The following is a 16,152-nucleotide window of genomic DNA, read 5'->3' on the forward strand; positions in this document are numbered from 1 at the left end:
CACTTTAGCACGGGGAGCGGGGCGAAGCTGGGAAGGTGAGAGGTGGCCAGTCACAGAGGTTTTCTGGGCCACAGTAAGATTTTACAATAAACTCTTCCTGGGGCAACCGGAAGGGCACTGAGGATGAAACAATGGGGAACACGGCTGGGCTGGGCTGCCACTCAAGAGGGTGGGCGGGGCCTGCAGCAGCAGCGGGATGGCCTGGTCCGGTGCAGCTCCCACACGGCCAGCGTCTCTGGCTTTCAATCAGCATTTCCTGAGGATGGACAGCGCAGAATCCTCCTGGCTAAAGACCACCAACCCCACAGTCATCCCAAAGGTAACACTGAATTTCCCCTTTCAAAAAAAACACACAGTTGGAAGGACCTTCTGTTTAGACCACACCTGCTCAAAGGGTCACATGGAGAAGAGTTTTCACACGTTTCAGGCAGGGCCACATCCCTGCACTCAGGGGAATCAGACACGGGCAGCCTGCTCTGAGTCCCTTCTCTAAACACAACCTGCTGTCTGCCACGCCCAGCCTCCTACTCGTCACATGTCAAGGGACACTGACCGCTGCCGTCACCACTCCATCCTAACTTCTCCAGCCTTGGCAACTTGGTTTCCCTTTTCTTTCTGACTTATGCTTCATTGGTTCATCTAATCATAAAAGTTTTCAAGTAGAAATCACACACCGTAGAGTGATTAAACTCGACTAAAAAGTAAAGTAAATGAGAACGTCTGACAGGAAGGGGAGAAACTGAAGAGGAACGCAGAGGAAATGTGAGGTTTGGGATGGGGCATCGACACATCACTGCGTATATTCTAACTTTTTGTTGTAAATGAATCCAGTACTTGTGCATTCTTCCTTCTGTTGTGGCTATTTTAAGAGGTGATTTCCCTGGCCTTTCCAGTGCCTCTCGGAGCCCCAGGTCAACCACAGCAATGATCTCGTGAATAGCCAGAGCTGCTTGCCAGGGAGTGCAGGTGCAGGCGGGCCACAGGGTGGCCAGGGCCCTGCAGCAGTGGCCTGACCAGTCGCCTTGGCCAGTCTGATGACCGACACATCTCTGGGCCCTCAGCAAAATGCTGGGGGCTTCCAGCAGGAGGCTTGGTGTTTTAAGAAACATTGTACTTTATGTGGCTTGATTTAATGCTAATGACTTGTGCCTTTTTTAATACAACATAATGTTTCATTGTGTTTTCTCCTTTTCTCTCTGGGTAACTACAAAGTATAATAAAAAAGAAATTAATTTAATAAATCTCTATGCAATTCAAGTCACTATGACTCATCTCCAATGTCAAAAATTAGAGAAAAGGCATTCTCAAAGATGCCATGACTCTGTGCTATTAGAAGTATTTTCTCTTCCAGATAATGTAGGGCCACACTGTAAGTACAGGCCCTTGAGTGACATGAGTGATTCTTCCACAGTGTGTGACACACACACGAGAATTACTATCACCAACGCACACGAGTAACTGAATGTGCAGAGAGCATCTACAATGTTCATCTATTAACAAGCACCTCACAGACACCTGTGACGACAGAAGACAGGAGGAGTGACATTTCATCAGTCCCCTTTATATCATCGCTTCTATTCAGGGTGGCAAAGGTTCACTGGTTTGTTCTTCTGGAGGTGCGTGCGGATCTCCACAGTGAAACCCAGCGGGTGAGCGCGTGTCACTAGAAAGCTCACAACAGAGGAGCTGGGCTGCACAGCACCTCACTGCAGGAAGTGAGACTTTGCACATAGCCACTACTCATCAACAATATGAAATCTTAAACAATAAAAACAGCTAATTTAAAAAATACAGGCTTCGCATCTTATTTCTCCAACAGTAGATCAAAGCATGGAAGAGTGGTGGAGGTTTGCTCTCCAGAGAAAAGGCAGTAAGAAAACGCTGACCTGCAGCTTCCCAGGCTGGGCCTGTGCTAGCCCAGCTGCCTTTTCTAAGCCTTCGCTTAGGCCAGAGAAATCAGTTGCCTTTCTGCTTGCAAAGGTCAAGGACTCAGCTCAAGCAGTTTGCTAAGCCCTGAAGGGGAACACAGGCAAGCTCCTCTACCCTTTGATCTGGCCACAGTCCTAAGATTCTTACCTGTAAATGAAGGATTTTGGATTCATTATTTCGAAGCATTTCCTTTTGTCTCTCAATTTCAATTTCAAAGCTACATATCTGATTGTGCAAACTTTGTATGCTCTTGTTTTTTTCTACACTTTCATTCTGCAACAAGGAAACCTAAAAAAGAAATTCTTTAATTAATGTAACCAAAAGTGGTTTTCATATTAATTAACAACGATATAAATTAAATTTTCACAAGATAGGCCTTCTGTTAGCTTATTGACAGAGTTTCAAAGAAAAAAATCCCTTCACACAGAAAGTGGTAGTCCTGGTACTTTTCTTTCTTTCTTTTTTCCCTCTAGAGACAGGGTCTTGCTCTGTCCCCAGGCTGGAGTGCAGTGGTGCAATCATAGCTCACTGCAGCCTTGACCTCCTGGGCTCAAGTGATCCTCCCACTTCAGCCTCTTGAGTAGCTAGGCCTACAGGTACATGCCGCCACCATGTCTGGTTAGGCTTTAAAAAAATTTTTTTTTTTAGAGCTGGGGTCTTGCTATGTTGCCCAGGCTAGTCTCAAACTCCTGGCCTAAAGTGATCCTCTTACCTCAGCCTCTCAAAGGGTTGGGATTAGAGGTGTAAGTCACCACACCCAGCCAGTCCTAATTTAATAGGGAATCCCATAAACAGTGTTTCTCAGAATCTCTTCCAGTAATTAGGGTGAGGCAAAGTGCAGCAGCTGATTGAATTTCAGAATAAATGAGATGCTTTATCAAGTTTTTGCTAAAAACTAGTAAATCTTTTACCAGAGTATTTTTCAACTGTTGACCAGGAAACATAGTAAGAAACAGATGCTTATGTACCACCCCATTTATACCAACGTGTGTGGGTATCCCTGAAAACAGGTGTCATAAAGCCGTACTTGCCCTAATAATTTACAATGCACCCTGATATTTTTTCTTTTATTCCATTTCATTTAAGAAAATACTAGTCCCTGGAGAACACTATGCTAAGTGAAATAAGCCAAGCACAGAAAGGCAAACAGTATGTACTCTCATTTAGACGTGGGATCTAAAAAAGTCAGGCTCACAGAAGCAGGGAATGGGGGTTACCGGGGCTGGTGGAGGTGGGCGGTGGAGGTGGGTGGTGGGGTGGGCTTGTGGAGCTGCTGGACAGAGGGCACACAGCCTCAGGTAGACAGAAGGACGGATGTTTTTGAGCCCACTGAACAGCATGGTGACTGATTCATACTAACACGTGTTTCAAGACTGCTGGGGGAGATTTCAAATGAAGTGACGTGATGGATATGTTAATTAGCTCGATTTAACTATTCTGCAATGTGTATGTATATATACCAAAACATTACACTGTACCCCATAAATATAAACAATGCTGGTCACAACCTACTAAATTATTTCACATCCACCCAGGGGTCACACCCTGCAGTTTCAACAGCTGTGCCAACATAATGACAGCGTGATGAGAATACAAAAAATTACATGGGTGCTGCACCCTTGGGGCCAGTCTGCTCCCCCTCAACACGGGCAGGCATAACTGACACCTGAGGATACCCTTCCACAGAAGCACAGAAGAGCCTCTGCAACCCAGCCGAAGGGAGGGCCTGCTGAGTGAGCATTTCCAGCCCCACCTCTGACCTTTCCAAATCTTTCTGAAAGATAATTAGCTCCCAAAGACAAATTAACACCTGGTCTCAAAGATGAAAGTTCAAGGGTAACTCCTACGAGGCTTTCTTCCTCACAAGATTTTTACAAAGGGCATCTTGACCCCCCATCTACCAACGGGTGTCTCTGTCTATCCATTGGGGTGGTGGTCTCCACCCCAGAAGACCCTAAGCTCTGTGCCAGATGCGATGTGTGCCTCTCCAACGATGTACACTCTAAAACCACCAATGCCTGGGGACCAATGGTCACAAAGGTGACGGCCTGAGGGCATCTCGGCACAAAACCAGATGTGATAAAGAGCTGACTCTTCATGCTGTCCATCTAAAGGATAACCAGCCTAAAGACGGGCGTCCTTTTCATATTCGGCACAGTTGGCCAAGTCAAGAGACATCTTTTGAAGCAATCACTGTCTTATTTTAAAACAAGTATGTATTTACTAAGGAATACAAAACTTGCAATGTCTCATGGGCAAAATATAACTTCACTTTCCTAGGATTTTACTCCGCAAAACTTGGCTTTCCTTCCTTCCTTGCCTCATACGTCCACGAACTCCTACAAGTGGTCAACCTGCATGAATGTGGAGCGGGCCATATGCAGCATCGCGTGGTGGTTGTGTCCCTCTGAAAGTAACAATTCATTCATTTCCATCTGTCAAACACGGGACAGAATTCTCAGACTCTTTATTCTCATATCCCTGCAAAAAGATGACATGTATGCCAACTCTTTTGACAAAAATCCCAGTAATGTCTCCAAAACATTGTCAATAGGCCAGCTGTCATGGCTCACACGTGTAGTCTCAGCACTTCGGAAGGCTGAGGCAGACGGACAACTTGAGCCCAAGGAATTGAAAACCAGCCTGGACAACAACATGGCAAAACCCCGTCTCTACAAAAAGAAAAAACAAAAATTAGCCAGGTGTGGTGCAAACGCCTACAGTCCCAGCTACCGGGGAGGCTGGGTGCAACCACTTGAGCCCGGGAGGTCAAGGCTGCAGTGAGCCATAACTGCGCCACTGCTCTCCAACAAATCTAGCAGTTGAGCATGAGCAGAAGCAACTTACAGCAATGAACACATGTCATGTCACACTAAACTTTTTTTTTTTTTTTTTTTTTTTGAGACAGAGTCTTGCTGTCACCCAGGCTGGAGTGCAGTGGCGGGATCTCGGCTCACTGCAAGCTCCGCCTCCTGGGTTCATGCCATTCTCCTGCCTCAGCCTCCCAAGTAGCTGGGACTACAGGTGCCCGCCACCTCGCCCGGCTAGTTTTTTTGTATTTTTTTAGTAGAGACGGGGTTTCACCGCGTTAGCCAGGATGGTCTCGATCTCCTGACCTCGTGATCCGCCCGTCTCGGCCTCCCAAAGTGCTGGGATTACAGGCTTCAGCCACCGCGCCCAGTCGCTAATTTTTAAATTTTTTGTAGAGACAAGGTTTCATCATGTTGCCCAGGTTGATCTTGGACTCCTGGGTTCAAGCAATCCTCCTGCCTTGGCTTCCCAAAGTGCTGGGATTACAGGCTTGAGCCACCGCGCCCGGCCTGACCAGGTTGATCTTGGACTCCTGGACTCAAGCAATCCGCCTGCCTCAGCCTCCCAAAGTGCTGGGATTACAGGCTTGAGCCACCGCGCCCGGCCAACTCAACTTCTTTCACTTTAGGACTTCCCTTATTTAAACTATTTATTTATTTATTTATTTAATCAAAGAATCCAACTCCCAGGTCCTGCAGATCACTGCTTCCACTCGTCTACAGCGAGATGCCGCAGGCACAGGAAAGTCCACCTGGCAGGTGTGTTTCCAGGGAGCCGGCGAAACAGCTGCCCAGGAGGTCCGAGGTTCTTTGCACTGAGAACGTCCTTTACTCCAGCCCACTTTGGTGGGGGGGCTTTACATTTCCCCTCCATTTAAGCCTTCTTAAAATATAAAATGGGTGTTTTTAAGTCCATTTTGCAGTTTTTCTTTAGTTTGACTACGAATGTGAGGAATGGCCTGTTTTTTTTTTTTTTTTGGAGACAAGTCTTACTCTGTTGCCCAGGCTGGCGTGATCTTGGCTCACTGCAACCTCTGCCTCCCGGGTTCAAGCAATTCTCCAGCCTCAGCCTCCCGAGTAGCTGGGACTACAGGCGCACACCGCCACACCCGGCTAATTTTTTTGTATTTTAGTAGAGACAGGGTTTCACAGTGTTGCCCAGGCTGGTCTTGAACTCCTAAGCTCAGGCAATCTGCCTGCCTCGGCCTCCCAAAGTGCTACGATTACAGGCGTGAGCCACCGTGCCTGGCTGAGGATCAGTCTTTTTGAACCAGCTCAAACATTCTATTTTCTATGACAGATGAACAAAATACCCTAAGAAATTCCAACTGAATAATTCTATAATAAGAAATAAATTCCCATTGTAAGTAAACATAAAATCGCTGCTCTTTGTCCAGCCTTTGCTTTTGGACCTAGTGAAGGGCACCATGCACATTCTCATGAGCACAGTGAGAATGTGCAGAGCCGAGGCTTGGCTGGCCTGACAACAGGGCGGGGGTTTGCTCTGATGGGCAGAGTCCAGGAGGTATCAGTCCTTTGGCAACGTCCAAGAAGGCAGTGCACAGCTGTGCATCCTGCACTCTCGGGGCTTCCACCGTGACTTGGCTGGAGATAGTTTAAACACATGAGGCATTCACAGAGTGAGAAACTGCTGCACTGTGTGTGGGCGGGCTGCTCTGGTATGTCCTGGGGTTTCCAATGATGCAAACCATACACTTTCAGTGGGGAAAAGAGCACAGAATGGAAAGGAAGGAGCCGAATCCTCACAGGGACTCGGCCTTGAAAGGCTGCCAGATGACAGCATAGTTCACAACCATCCTGCTGGATAACCACGTGCTGCAGACCTGTTCAACTACTGTGTATCTAACTCAGTGGTAACATTCTTTTTTTTTTTTTTTTGAGACAGTCGCATTCTGTCGCCCAGGCTGGAGTGCAGTGGCGAGATCTTGGCTCACTGCAAACTCCATTTCTCGGGTTCAAGCAACTCTCCTGCCTCAGCCTCCCAAGTAGCTGGGACTACAGGCACCCGCCACCATGTCCGGCTAATTTTTGAATTTTTTTTGTTGTTAGAGATGGGGTTTCTCCATGTTGGTCAAGCTGGTCTTGAACTCCCAACCTCAGGTGATCTGCCTGCCTCGGTCTCCCAAAGTGCTGGGATTATAGGCATGAGCCACCACGCCCAGCCACAAAGCCTATCCTTTTCTTTTTTTTCTTTTTGAGACGGAGTCTCACTCTGTCGCCCAGGCTGAAGTGCAGTGGCGCCATCTCGGCTCACTGCAAGCTTTGCCTCCTGGGTTCACGCCATTCTCTTGCCTTAGCCTCCCAAGTAGCTGGGACTATAGGCGCCCGCCACCACGGCCGGTTAATTTTTTTTTTTTTTTTTTGTATTTTTAGTGGAGACGGGGTTTCACCGTGTTAGCCAGGATGGTCTCAATCTCCTGACCTCATGATCCGCCCACTTTGGCCTCCCAAAGTGCTGGGATTACAGGCGTGAGCCACCACGCCCGGCCCACAAAGCCTATCCTTAAATTGAAACGAAGAACCTTCTAAATGAGAAACACAGCATCTATGAGAGGTAAGAAGCCTTATGATCTATGCCTACAATTTTGAAAAGACAGAAACAAAATGCCAGCTTCAAAAAGAGGGAAAAAAGATTCCTAGGTAAACCACCGTTGAACTCAGAGCAAATGCTCTATGCTCACAAGAAGATCTCCAGGATTCTGCAAATATGAGTTCTGCATTGCTGCCTATCAGCATTGTTCTGCTCCATGTGTGTGCACAGGACGCCAATCCTTCCACTGCTTCTCAGCCTCAGCTCAAGCATTTAGATGAAAAACTCTTAAGGCAGGTTAAAGGGAAATATTTTGATTTAAAATTTTAGACTCCTTGCAGTATATTTACATTTTAAATTGCTGGGATTTAACACTGGAAACAAGACATTCAAATCTTTACGAAACTCAAATGTCAACTCCATTGGCTGTTCTAATTCACCTTAGTGTCCTCCTACTACAAGTTCTCAATACATGTTTGCTGAATATTGAATTGTTTATATTTTTGTAATTAAGCCACAATGGTAGATCCTACAACAACTTCTTCTCTACCAATTCTTAGAGGTTTTCATCTTCTCACGATAAGAAGGCGGCCCCGCTGAGCTGAACATCACAGAACAAACTCCACTGAGAACTAGCATTATTGCAGGAAGGTGCTTGCTCCTGCATCTGCAGGCCTGCAATGAAGGTCTCTCAAGAACAGCATGGAGGCTGGGCACGGTGGCCCACACCTGTAATCCCAGCACTTTGGGAGGCTGAGGTGGGCAGATCACCTGAGGTCGGGAGTTTGAGACCAGCCTGACCGACATGGCAAAACCCCGTCTCTACAAAAATACAAAAATTAGCTGGGTATGGTGGTGCGCACCTGTAATACCAGCTACTCGGGAGGCTGAGGCAGGAGAATTGCTTGAACCCGGGAGGCAGAGGCTGCAGTGAACGGAGATCATGCCATTGCACTCCAGCCTGGGCTACAAGAGCAAAACTCCGTCTCAAAAAAAAAAAAAAAGAAAAGAAAAAAAAAAACAGCATGGGAGAGTGAGTCTTTTCGGGAAGTGGTCCCATCTATGTGGAGAGCGCACCAAGTTTCACAAGGTGTCAAATGACAAAATCAATTGTAGTCATATCAAATATTTTCTCCTGTTTGTCTCTTGTAAAAGACACAGAAGTGTAACACATTTAGAGGGGTAACCACCCAGGTCAGGGCTGGCAAACTTATTCTATAAAGAGCTAAGTAGTCAATATCTCAAGCTGTACAGTCCCCACAATCTCTAACTCTGCTGCTTTCGAGCGAAAGAAGCCACAGACAACACAGAGCGAGTAAGGATGGCTGTCTTCCAACAGAACTTTGCTTACAAAAAAACCCAGCAGGGTGGGGACTGGGCATCTGATCATCTCTGTGCTGGATGGATGCTAAAAAAATCACAATGTGATTGACTTTAAAAAAGCACTTCACACTTGTTTGGCAATTAAAAAACAAAGAACAAAAATAAAACACCTTCATTTATAAGCTCAAGAACACACAGAGTTTTTTTGACAATCTCTTGATATGGTTTCTTTTATCCAAAACCCATTAATAACTATAAAAAGGTTCTGTCTTTAAATAATCTGCAGAGATGATATAAATCCCATAGCAGCAGGAAAGTGTGCAGCCCACCTTCTTTTCGAGCGAGTTGCTCCACTCCTTCAGCAGGTTGACGTGCTGCACGGCGGAGCTGGCCTCGTGGGCCTTGATCTGCTGGTTTGTCCCCTGCGAGAGCAAAGATGTGAGGCATTCAGCGAACCTCGCTGCATTCCAAAGGGCAGAAAGGCTAACATACAACCCTAAAAGCAGCACTAAACACAAAGAGGGGAGACCTATTTGCATCAAATGAACAGGGAATCTCTGCGCCTAAGGAGGGCTGTGCTCAGGGCCACCTGGCTACTGCGTGCAGGTGAGGAGGCCAGCACCCTTCAATGCCACAGTGAGCCAGCAGAGCCAGCACCCTGCAATGCCACAGTGAGCATCTCAGGGTTATCTCCTCATCCCTCCAGCTCATCTCAAGCGGCTTCTTATCAAGGGTTGACACTTGTAACATCAAGAAATTAAATTTTAAACTCATTCTTGATCTATTATAAACTATTTTTCTCATTAAAATGTAGTATAAGTGGAAAATGTTTAGATACCCATAGTTGTGGCAAGATACTGCCACAACTTTACTAGACAACAGTCTAGTAAACATGTAAGCAAAGCAGGATTCAAAAGAATTTACTAAAGTATTAATTTATTAGTTCAAATACACTGTATCCAAAGATGTATTGCTCTTCACCATTCTAGTATTCTTAGAAAAGTTACATACAAAACAAATACAATCTACAGAGTACATAAGATGTAGACCATTTTAGAGTCAGGAATAAGCACATGTAATTGTACTTCATACATTTAAGGAAATAATTTGTCTGAAATATAATTTGTTTTGCTATTAGAAAATTAAGAAGCCACAGAAAGCATTTTAATGATCTCCAAAACATATACTCTGTACATAGAATATTCATATATATATGTTGATATAAGTGTTGCAATATATAAACATATATATACACATACACAGAGAGAATGAATGATACTACGTACGACAGAACAGGGGAGGCTCAGTCTTGCTAGAGACTAAAGCAAAGGAAGGCACAGTCATTCTTACTCTTTGGCTGTTCTCTTCCTCAGAAAATACTAAGATGCCAATCTCTCTGTACTGACTTCATAATAATGTATTGGTGCTACGTAAAATATAAAATACTGTAATTGTAACATATACTGCCTCTTGATAGTTTTAAGATACATATATTTAAATGAAAACTTGGTTCCATTCACTAGCAATCTCAGATGTGTTAAAAAATAAACAACAACAAAACACCAGATGCAGATTTCTCACACTACATGTGTGGCAGCAGCAGAGACGCCCTCCCCACGCTGTTCTCTGGGAGGTATGCTCTCTAAGAGCTGTGTTCCATTTTGCGTCTGTCCCCAGCTGGGGTCAGAGTCAGCACAGACATGTATATCAAATGCATTTATGGATACACACGTGTGTGATCATTATGGCTGTGTACTGACACACACGCTGTTGAAACTATGCTCAGTTTGATATTCGCTTATATTCAGGTAACAGCGAAAATTTCCGTAACAATCTATCTGAAAACCCCACCAAACGTCAAGCCTGTCTGTTGCGTTACTAGCTGGTTTGGATGTAGCACTTCTCTTAATGTATTAACTTCCACCTCAGCGCAGTGTCTCCCTGCAGTCTCAAAACACCACCAACTGGAAAGCGAGCATCCCGCCTGCTGCACGTGGCTTTCGTCACCCAGGCAACAGGGTGTTTCAGTTTCATGACGAAGAATAAGGAGTCCAGAGCTTGCATGTTAAAATGTTAATATAATAACTTTCTCTCATGGCAGAATGTCAGTGACTGGGAAGGACAAATGTCGGATACTGACCTGAAAAACGCAGCCATAGCGCTTAAAACTACAGGTGCTGGGGGCATTGACACACTCTGACAAGTGTGCACTCAACTGCAACGGGAAAGAGACGTGAGTTGTGGCACAAACGTTTGCATGAAAATGTTCAAACATATTAGGGCACAGATAGCATCTGGGCTGTACTATTAAGAATGGTGTTTATCGCTACTGGTGTGTATATATCATCTCTGCCTAGACTTTTATGCAGTAAATATACGGTCTAGTCACGTGTATACACATATACGCCAATATACAAGAATACATTTACTATAACATTTCTTAAACTTGTAGTTTCTTTAGAACAAATTGTTCAAAATGTGACATGCCATCTGTAGTGCCAGAATTTAAAAAAGAAAGAAAAAACATAAACTGAAATGCACATTTAAAGACCATAAACAAAAATTGCATGAAAACACAAAAAAATAGAAAGCATTCAGAATGCAACTGGGTCACACACCTAATATACGGTACACAAAAATAAATATATTTTCAAAGCAAGCTTACACAATGTACCATTACTCATAATACTTGAGATAAGTGCAGATGAGTTTTTCCTTCATCTGAAAAGACTTTTTCCCTCTGTAAGGGCCAGAAACTCAGGTAGCTTTTCAAAGACCTCTAAGATCAGTCTAGCAATAGAATCTTAATACTGTCACCTCTAATTGATGGCAGGAAATTTAGGTGGGGCTGGGAGCAGATAACTCATTTTGCAAGAAAAAAGTCCCTTGCTCAGCTCAAATGCTGGTGAGTCATCAAATAAAAATCACTTATGATGCCCTAACAAGAGAAAAGGGAATGGAAAAGATTACATTTTAAGGAGTTAGGCTAATACAAATGAGGTATAGTTTGGTCTTTTTTTTTCTTTATCATGCCCCAAGACTGAGCAGAAGTTTTGCCTTTTATTGAAGAAATTCCCATCAGGAAACTCTAGGGATAGATCTTCACAGAACACAGACTCTCCCTGGGAGGAGGGTGTGTGGGTGCAGCAGTGGGTGCAGCAGCTGGAAGGTGTCTTTCTGTGTGCCAGCACGCATGTGTTCCCAAGGCCTCACAAAGCACGTCCTCCTGGAGGATGCAGCTAAGTTCTACAACTTCTCAGTCTACCAGGACAAAGGCGGTCCTTCCCTCTAGGTGGGTATTTACAACAGAGGGGAAAATGGATCCCTGCTGCGAAAGCTAAGGAGGAGGGGCAGGGACTGAGGGGCCCATGTGGCCACCGCTAGGGTTAACCTTCAAGGAAGGTCTCAGAGCCAGGGCAGAGTCAAGGCGGTAGGAACCTGGCAGCCTGATGCCCTTGCTGCTCCTTGGAACCCAGATCGGCTGTCCCTGCAGGAAGCGCCCATAAGGCACGTGACAGGTGACTGGCAGGGAAACGCAGTGTGAAGACTGCACAGAACAAGGTTAATTTAAAAACTTAGAATGTATTCCCAGTGTCATTACTGCAATAACAAACCTGCATGTCAACACTATTACATGTTAAACCAGGGACACACTGGGCTTGATGCATGTCATTTTCAGTGTACTAGAGTAAATTCGGTGTTGGACCTTTTTCTAAATTGGTTTTATTATCAGTATTCTGAGTCTTAGGGAATCTACAGGAGCTCTGGAATAGGGGCAGGAATAACCTATAGCTCAATAGTATCTTTCATCAGAAACCCAACAGAGATGCAGGTTTAACAATGTTTTAAAAAAATAAATTATTGGCCGGGCGTGGTGGCTCACGCCTGTAATCCCAGCACTTTGGGAGGCCGAGGCGGGCGGATCACGAGGTCAGCAGATCGAGACCATCCTGGCGAACACGGTGAAACCCTGTCTCTACTGAAAATACAAAAAAATTAGCCAGGCATGGTGGCGGGTGCCTGTAGTCCCAGCTTCTAGGGAGATTGAGGCAGGAGAATGGCATTAACCCGGGAGGTGGCGGAGCTTGCAGTGAGCAGAGATCACGCCACTGCACTCCAGCCTGGGCGACAGAGCGAGATTCCATCTCAAAAAGAAAATAAAAAATAAAAATAAATAACAAAACTAAAAATAAAATAAATAAATAAATAATTGGCTGGGTGCAGTGGCTCACACCTGTAATCCCAGCACTTTAGGAGGCTGAGGCGGGCGGATCACGAGGTCAGGAGATCGAGACCATCCTAACTTGGTGAAACCCCATCTCTACAAAAAATACAAAAAATTAGCCAAGCGTGGCGGCGGGCGCCTGTAGTCCCAGCTACTCGGGAGACTGAGGCAGGAGAATGGCGTAAAGCCAGGAGGCAGAGCTTGCAGTGAGCTGAGATCCGGCCACTGCACTCCAGCCTGGGCGACAGAGCAAGATTCCGTCTCAAAAAAAAAAAAATTATTTCAACAGCACGCACTCTTTAAACATTAACAGAGGATTGTCCAGTTGTGGCAATAATTTACATGTATTTTTCCCCAGTTCCTCCCAGGGGCACATTCAGGGCCCAGAGGCCACTGTCATCAGGCGAGACTGTGCCCTGACCCTCAGCTTCAAGGTCCTGGGAGGGCACACCTTGGGGGAGAGTGGCTCTCTGGGCCCTCCTGTACCCTGAGTCCCTGACCCTAGCCCCACATGGGCCCTCTTGCTCAGTCAGGGGCATGCGAGGCTAGTTATTCCTGCTGCTACCCTGTATCTACTAATAAAATTTCAGTCTGTTGAAAAATGCTGAGGTGAGCAGGTGAGCCGGCTCCTTAGATCAGGGTACCACACATCCAGGGAGCCCAGGGTAGCCCCAGATGACTCCCAGAATACTAACTAAAGGAGCTCCAGGTAAGGACAGATGCAGAAACATTAAGAATCCTTGAAATTTTCCCAACTGGACATATCCTGATCAAGTGAAGTCAACGCAAAATCTACCTATCTCAAAGAGAGTGCCAACGGCAATGTGAGACGCGCAACCCTTGGGGGAGGCCACGTGGGGCCCTTCTGGAGGCCCTAAAATGTGGGAGCTGTCCTCCACCCAGCATGTGTCAGCAAAATGGTTCTGAAGTGTCTCTAATTCATGTTCTTGAGATAATCTAACAGCAATTACTATTCTATAGAGTTAAAATTACTTTAAAAACCCCTTGTCACCTTTGCTTGTACTGTATATAAAATATTCCCATTTTCTTAATGCTGCACAATCTTTGCTCTGAATTTACCACACTGTAGTTTTGTTTTGTTTTGTTTTTGAGATGGAGTTTCGCTCTTGTTGCCCAGGCTGGAGTGCAGTAGTGCGATCTCGGCTCAGTGCAACCTCCGCCTCCTGGGTTCAAATGATTCTCCTGCCTTAGACTCCTGAATAGCTGGGATTACAGGTGTGCACCACCACGCCCGGCTAGTTTTTATATTTTTAGCAGAGACGAGGTTTCAGCATGTTGGCCAGTCTGGTTTTGAACTCCTGATCTCAGGTGACCCACCCGCCGAGGCCTCCAAAAGTGCTGGGATTACAGGTGTGAGCCACTGCACCCGACCCTACACCGTAGCTTTTGACTGCTTGCTTCTGACTTCCAAAAAATGGTGTAAGGCTTTTTGCTGCGGTTTTTATTTTTCTGGCTATACACATGACTCCCATGAACTGGGAAAACGTGAGGCTTTGGCTATGCAGGGAAGGGGACCCAGGCACGCAGCCCTGAGGGCTTCACAGGCTCCCGGCCGGGCCCGGCCGCCCCTACCTCGCTCCTCAGGAGAGTCTGGACGCTGCATTTGTGAGGGCAGGATACCACCACGCAGGGACAGTCGGTGTCCTCATGTTTCTACAGAGAGAGAAAGTACTGTCAACTTTAAACATACAACCTGTCTTCCTTCAGTCCCGCTGAGATCCCAACGGGGCCCCCAGGAATGGCTCTGCTCACCATCACTGTCCCCTAAGCTACGGCACTCACGTTACGTACGGCTGAGTCATTATTGTCACAGAGTGTGAGTGTCTCAGGACATCACAGGTATCTCCAAAGATCTGGTCAGATCTGACCAGTGAGGGCGGCTTGCCTCAGAACAGTCTGCTGGTGGGGGCCTCGCCACAAGGGCTTCCACTTAGCACATCTCCTCTGTGCCAGAGCTGCTTCTGGTTCACACAGCCCCTAACGTGCAATGCCCAGGGAGGCATGGCCACTCACATAGCACTCACAGCACAGGTGGACAGCGGAGCTGGGGACACAGCTGGTGTCTGCCTCTGCTGGTTGAGAGACGGAGGGTTTCCCTTGGCCTCTCAGTTTGGAGTCTGGAAATAATGCTTCCCAAGTACGTGAGAGCAGCATGACCTACTGAGTATTTACATTACTCACCTAGAACCTTAATCTAGATTATTTTTAGTCCATGGAAAATTGGGATAAGTTTTGGGTTAGGCCTTCTCTAATAGCACACACTTCATGTTTGCTGAGGCTGGATGATGGCGACTGTTAAGCCCAATCCCACGGGCACCTGCTGGGTGCCTGTCCACGAGCAGAGCAAGGGCAAGGACTCCCCACAAGGAAATCAACTGCAGGGCCCCTGGGGAGAGACTAACGAGGCAGAGCCAGAGATGGAGCCATGCTGAACAGTCCCTGCTGAGCAGGAAGACTGTGGCAGCGGCTTCCCAGTGGCCACGGGATGCCTCAACCCTCCCCCCATCCATCTTTTCAGGTCCTCTTTTGGCCTTCAGTTATGTTGCTGTTCCACTGAAGGAATTGGGGAGGCATTTGCTGAAAGCCAGAGTCTGACTGGCGGGTCTGAGGGCCGAGGAAGGCAGCAGCCCACTCGAGGGAAGCTCGTCCTCAAAACGTAGTTGCTCCTCTCCCCCAGGAGCTTGCTTTCCTCGGCAGGTTTCTAAGGCCCAACTCTGCAGGCACCCACGGTGGTTCTGTGGCAGAATAGGGATGGGGCTCAGGGCAGGGAGGCTGAGGAAGAAGGGGGTGGAGGGCAGCACTGTGGCCAGGGAAGAGGAGGCCAATCAATATCTTTCTGTGTTTAACTTCCAACAAGCCCACACCAATCTACACTCCCAGTATCGTGGGGATGCATGTTTCCACACCCTTGCCAATTCTATCGCACAATCTTTGGCAATCTGATAGGTAAAAAAAATGGTGTAAGTGGGACCTGCAATTCTTTAGTAATGTGTGGTTAAGCACATTATATATATATGTGTGTATGTGTGTGTGTGTGTGTGTGTGTGTGTTTTTCAAGACGGAGTCTCACTCCGTTGCCCAAGTTGAAGTGCAGTGGTGTGATCTCGTCTCACAGCAACCTCCGCCTCCTGGGTTCAAGCAATTCTCCTACCTCAGCCTCCGGAGGAGCTGGGACTACAGGTGCATGTCACCATACCCAGCTAATTTTTTGTATTTTTAGTAGAGGAGGGGTTTCACCGTGTTGGCGAGTTGGCCAGGCTGGTCTTGAACTCCTGACCTCAAATGATCCACCC

General features: G+C 46.5%; 1 protein-coding gene across 3 annotated transcripts in view; it reads right to left on the minus strand.

Moving 5' to 3' along the window:
- Window positions 1-16,152, minus strand: part of TRAF3 (TNF receptor-associated factor 3) — a 76,937-nt gene that overhangs the window by 6,345 nt on the left and 54,440 nt on the right. The window contains exons 6-9 of one of the 3 annotated variants that reach the window (XM_011991587.1): window positions 14,432-14,512; window positions 10,754-10,828; window positions 8,943-9,035; window positions 2,077-2,217 (exon numbers count right to left, since the gene is read on the minus strand). In XM_011991587.1, the coding sequence (XP_011846977.1) occupies window positions 2,077-2,217; window positions 8,943-9,035; window positions 10,754-10,828; window positions 14,432-14,512 (390 nt within the window). The remainder of the gene's footprint in view (window positions 1-2,076; window positions 2,218-8,942; window positions 9,036-10,753; window positions 10,829-14,431; window positions 14,513-16,152) is intronic. The other 2 variants (XM_011991588.1, XM_011991589.1) reach the window with 2 other exon arrangements.

This window comes from Mandrillus leucophaeus, unplaced genomic scaffold, assembly GCF_000951045.1.
Source record: "Mandrillus leucophaeus isolate KB7577 unplaced genomic scaffold, Mleu.le_1.0 Scaffold4, whole genome shotgun sequence".
In the NCBI taxonomy this organism is placed as follows: Eukaryota; Metazoa; Chordata; class Mammalia; order Primates; family Cercopithecidae; genus Mandrillus; species Mandrillus leucophaeus.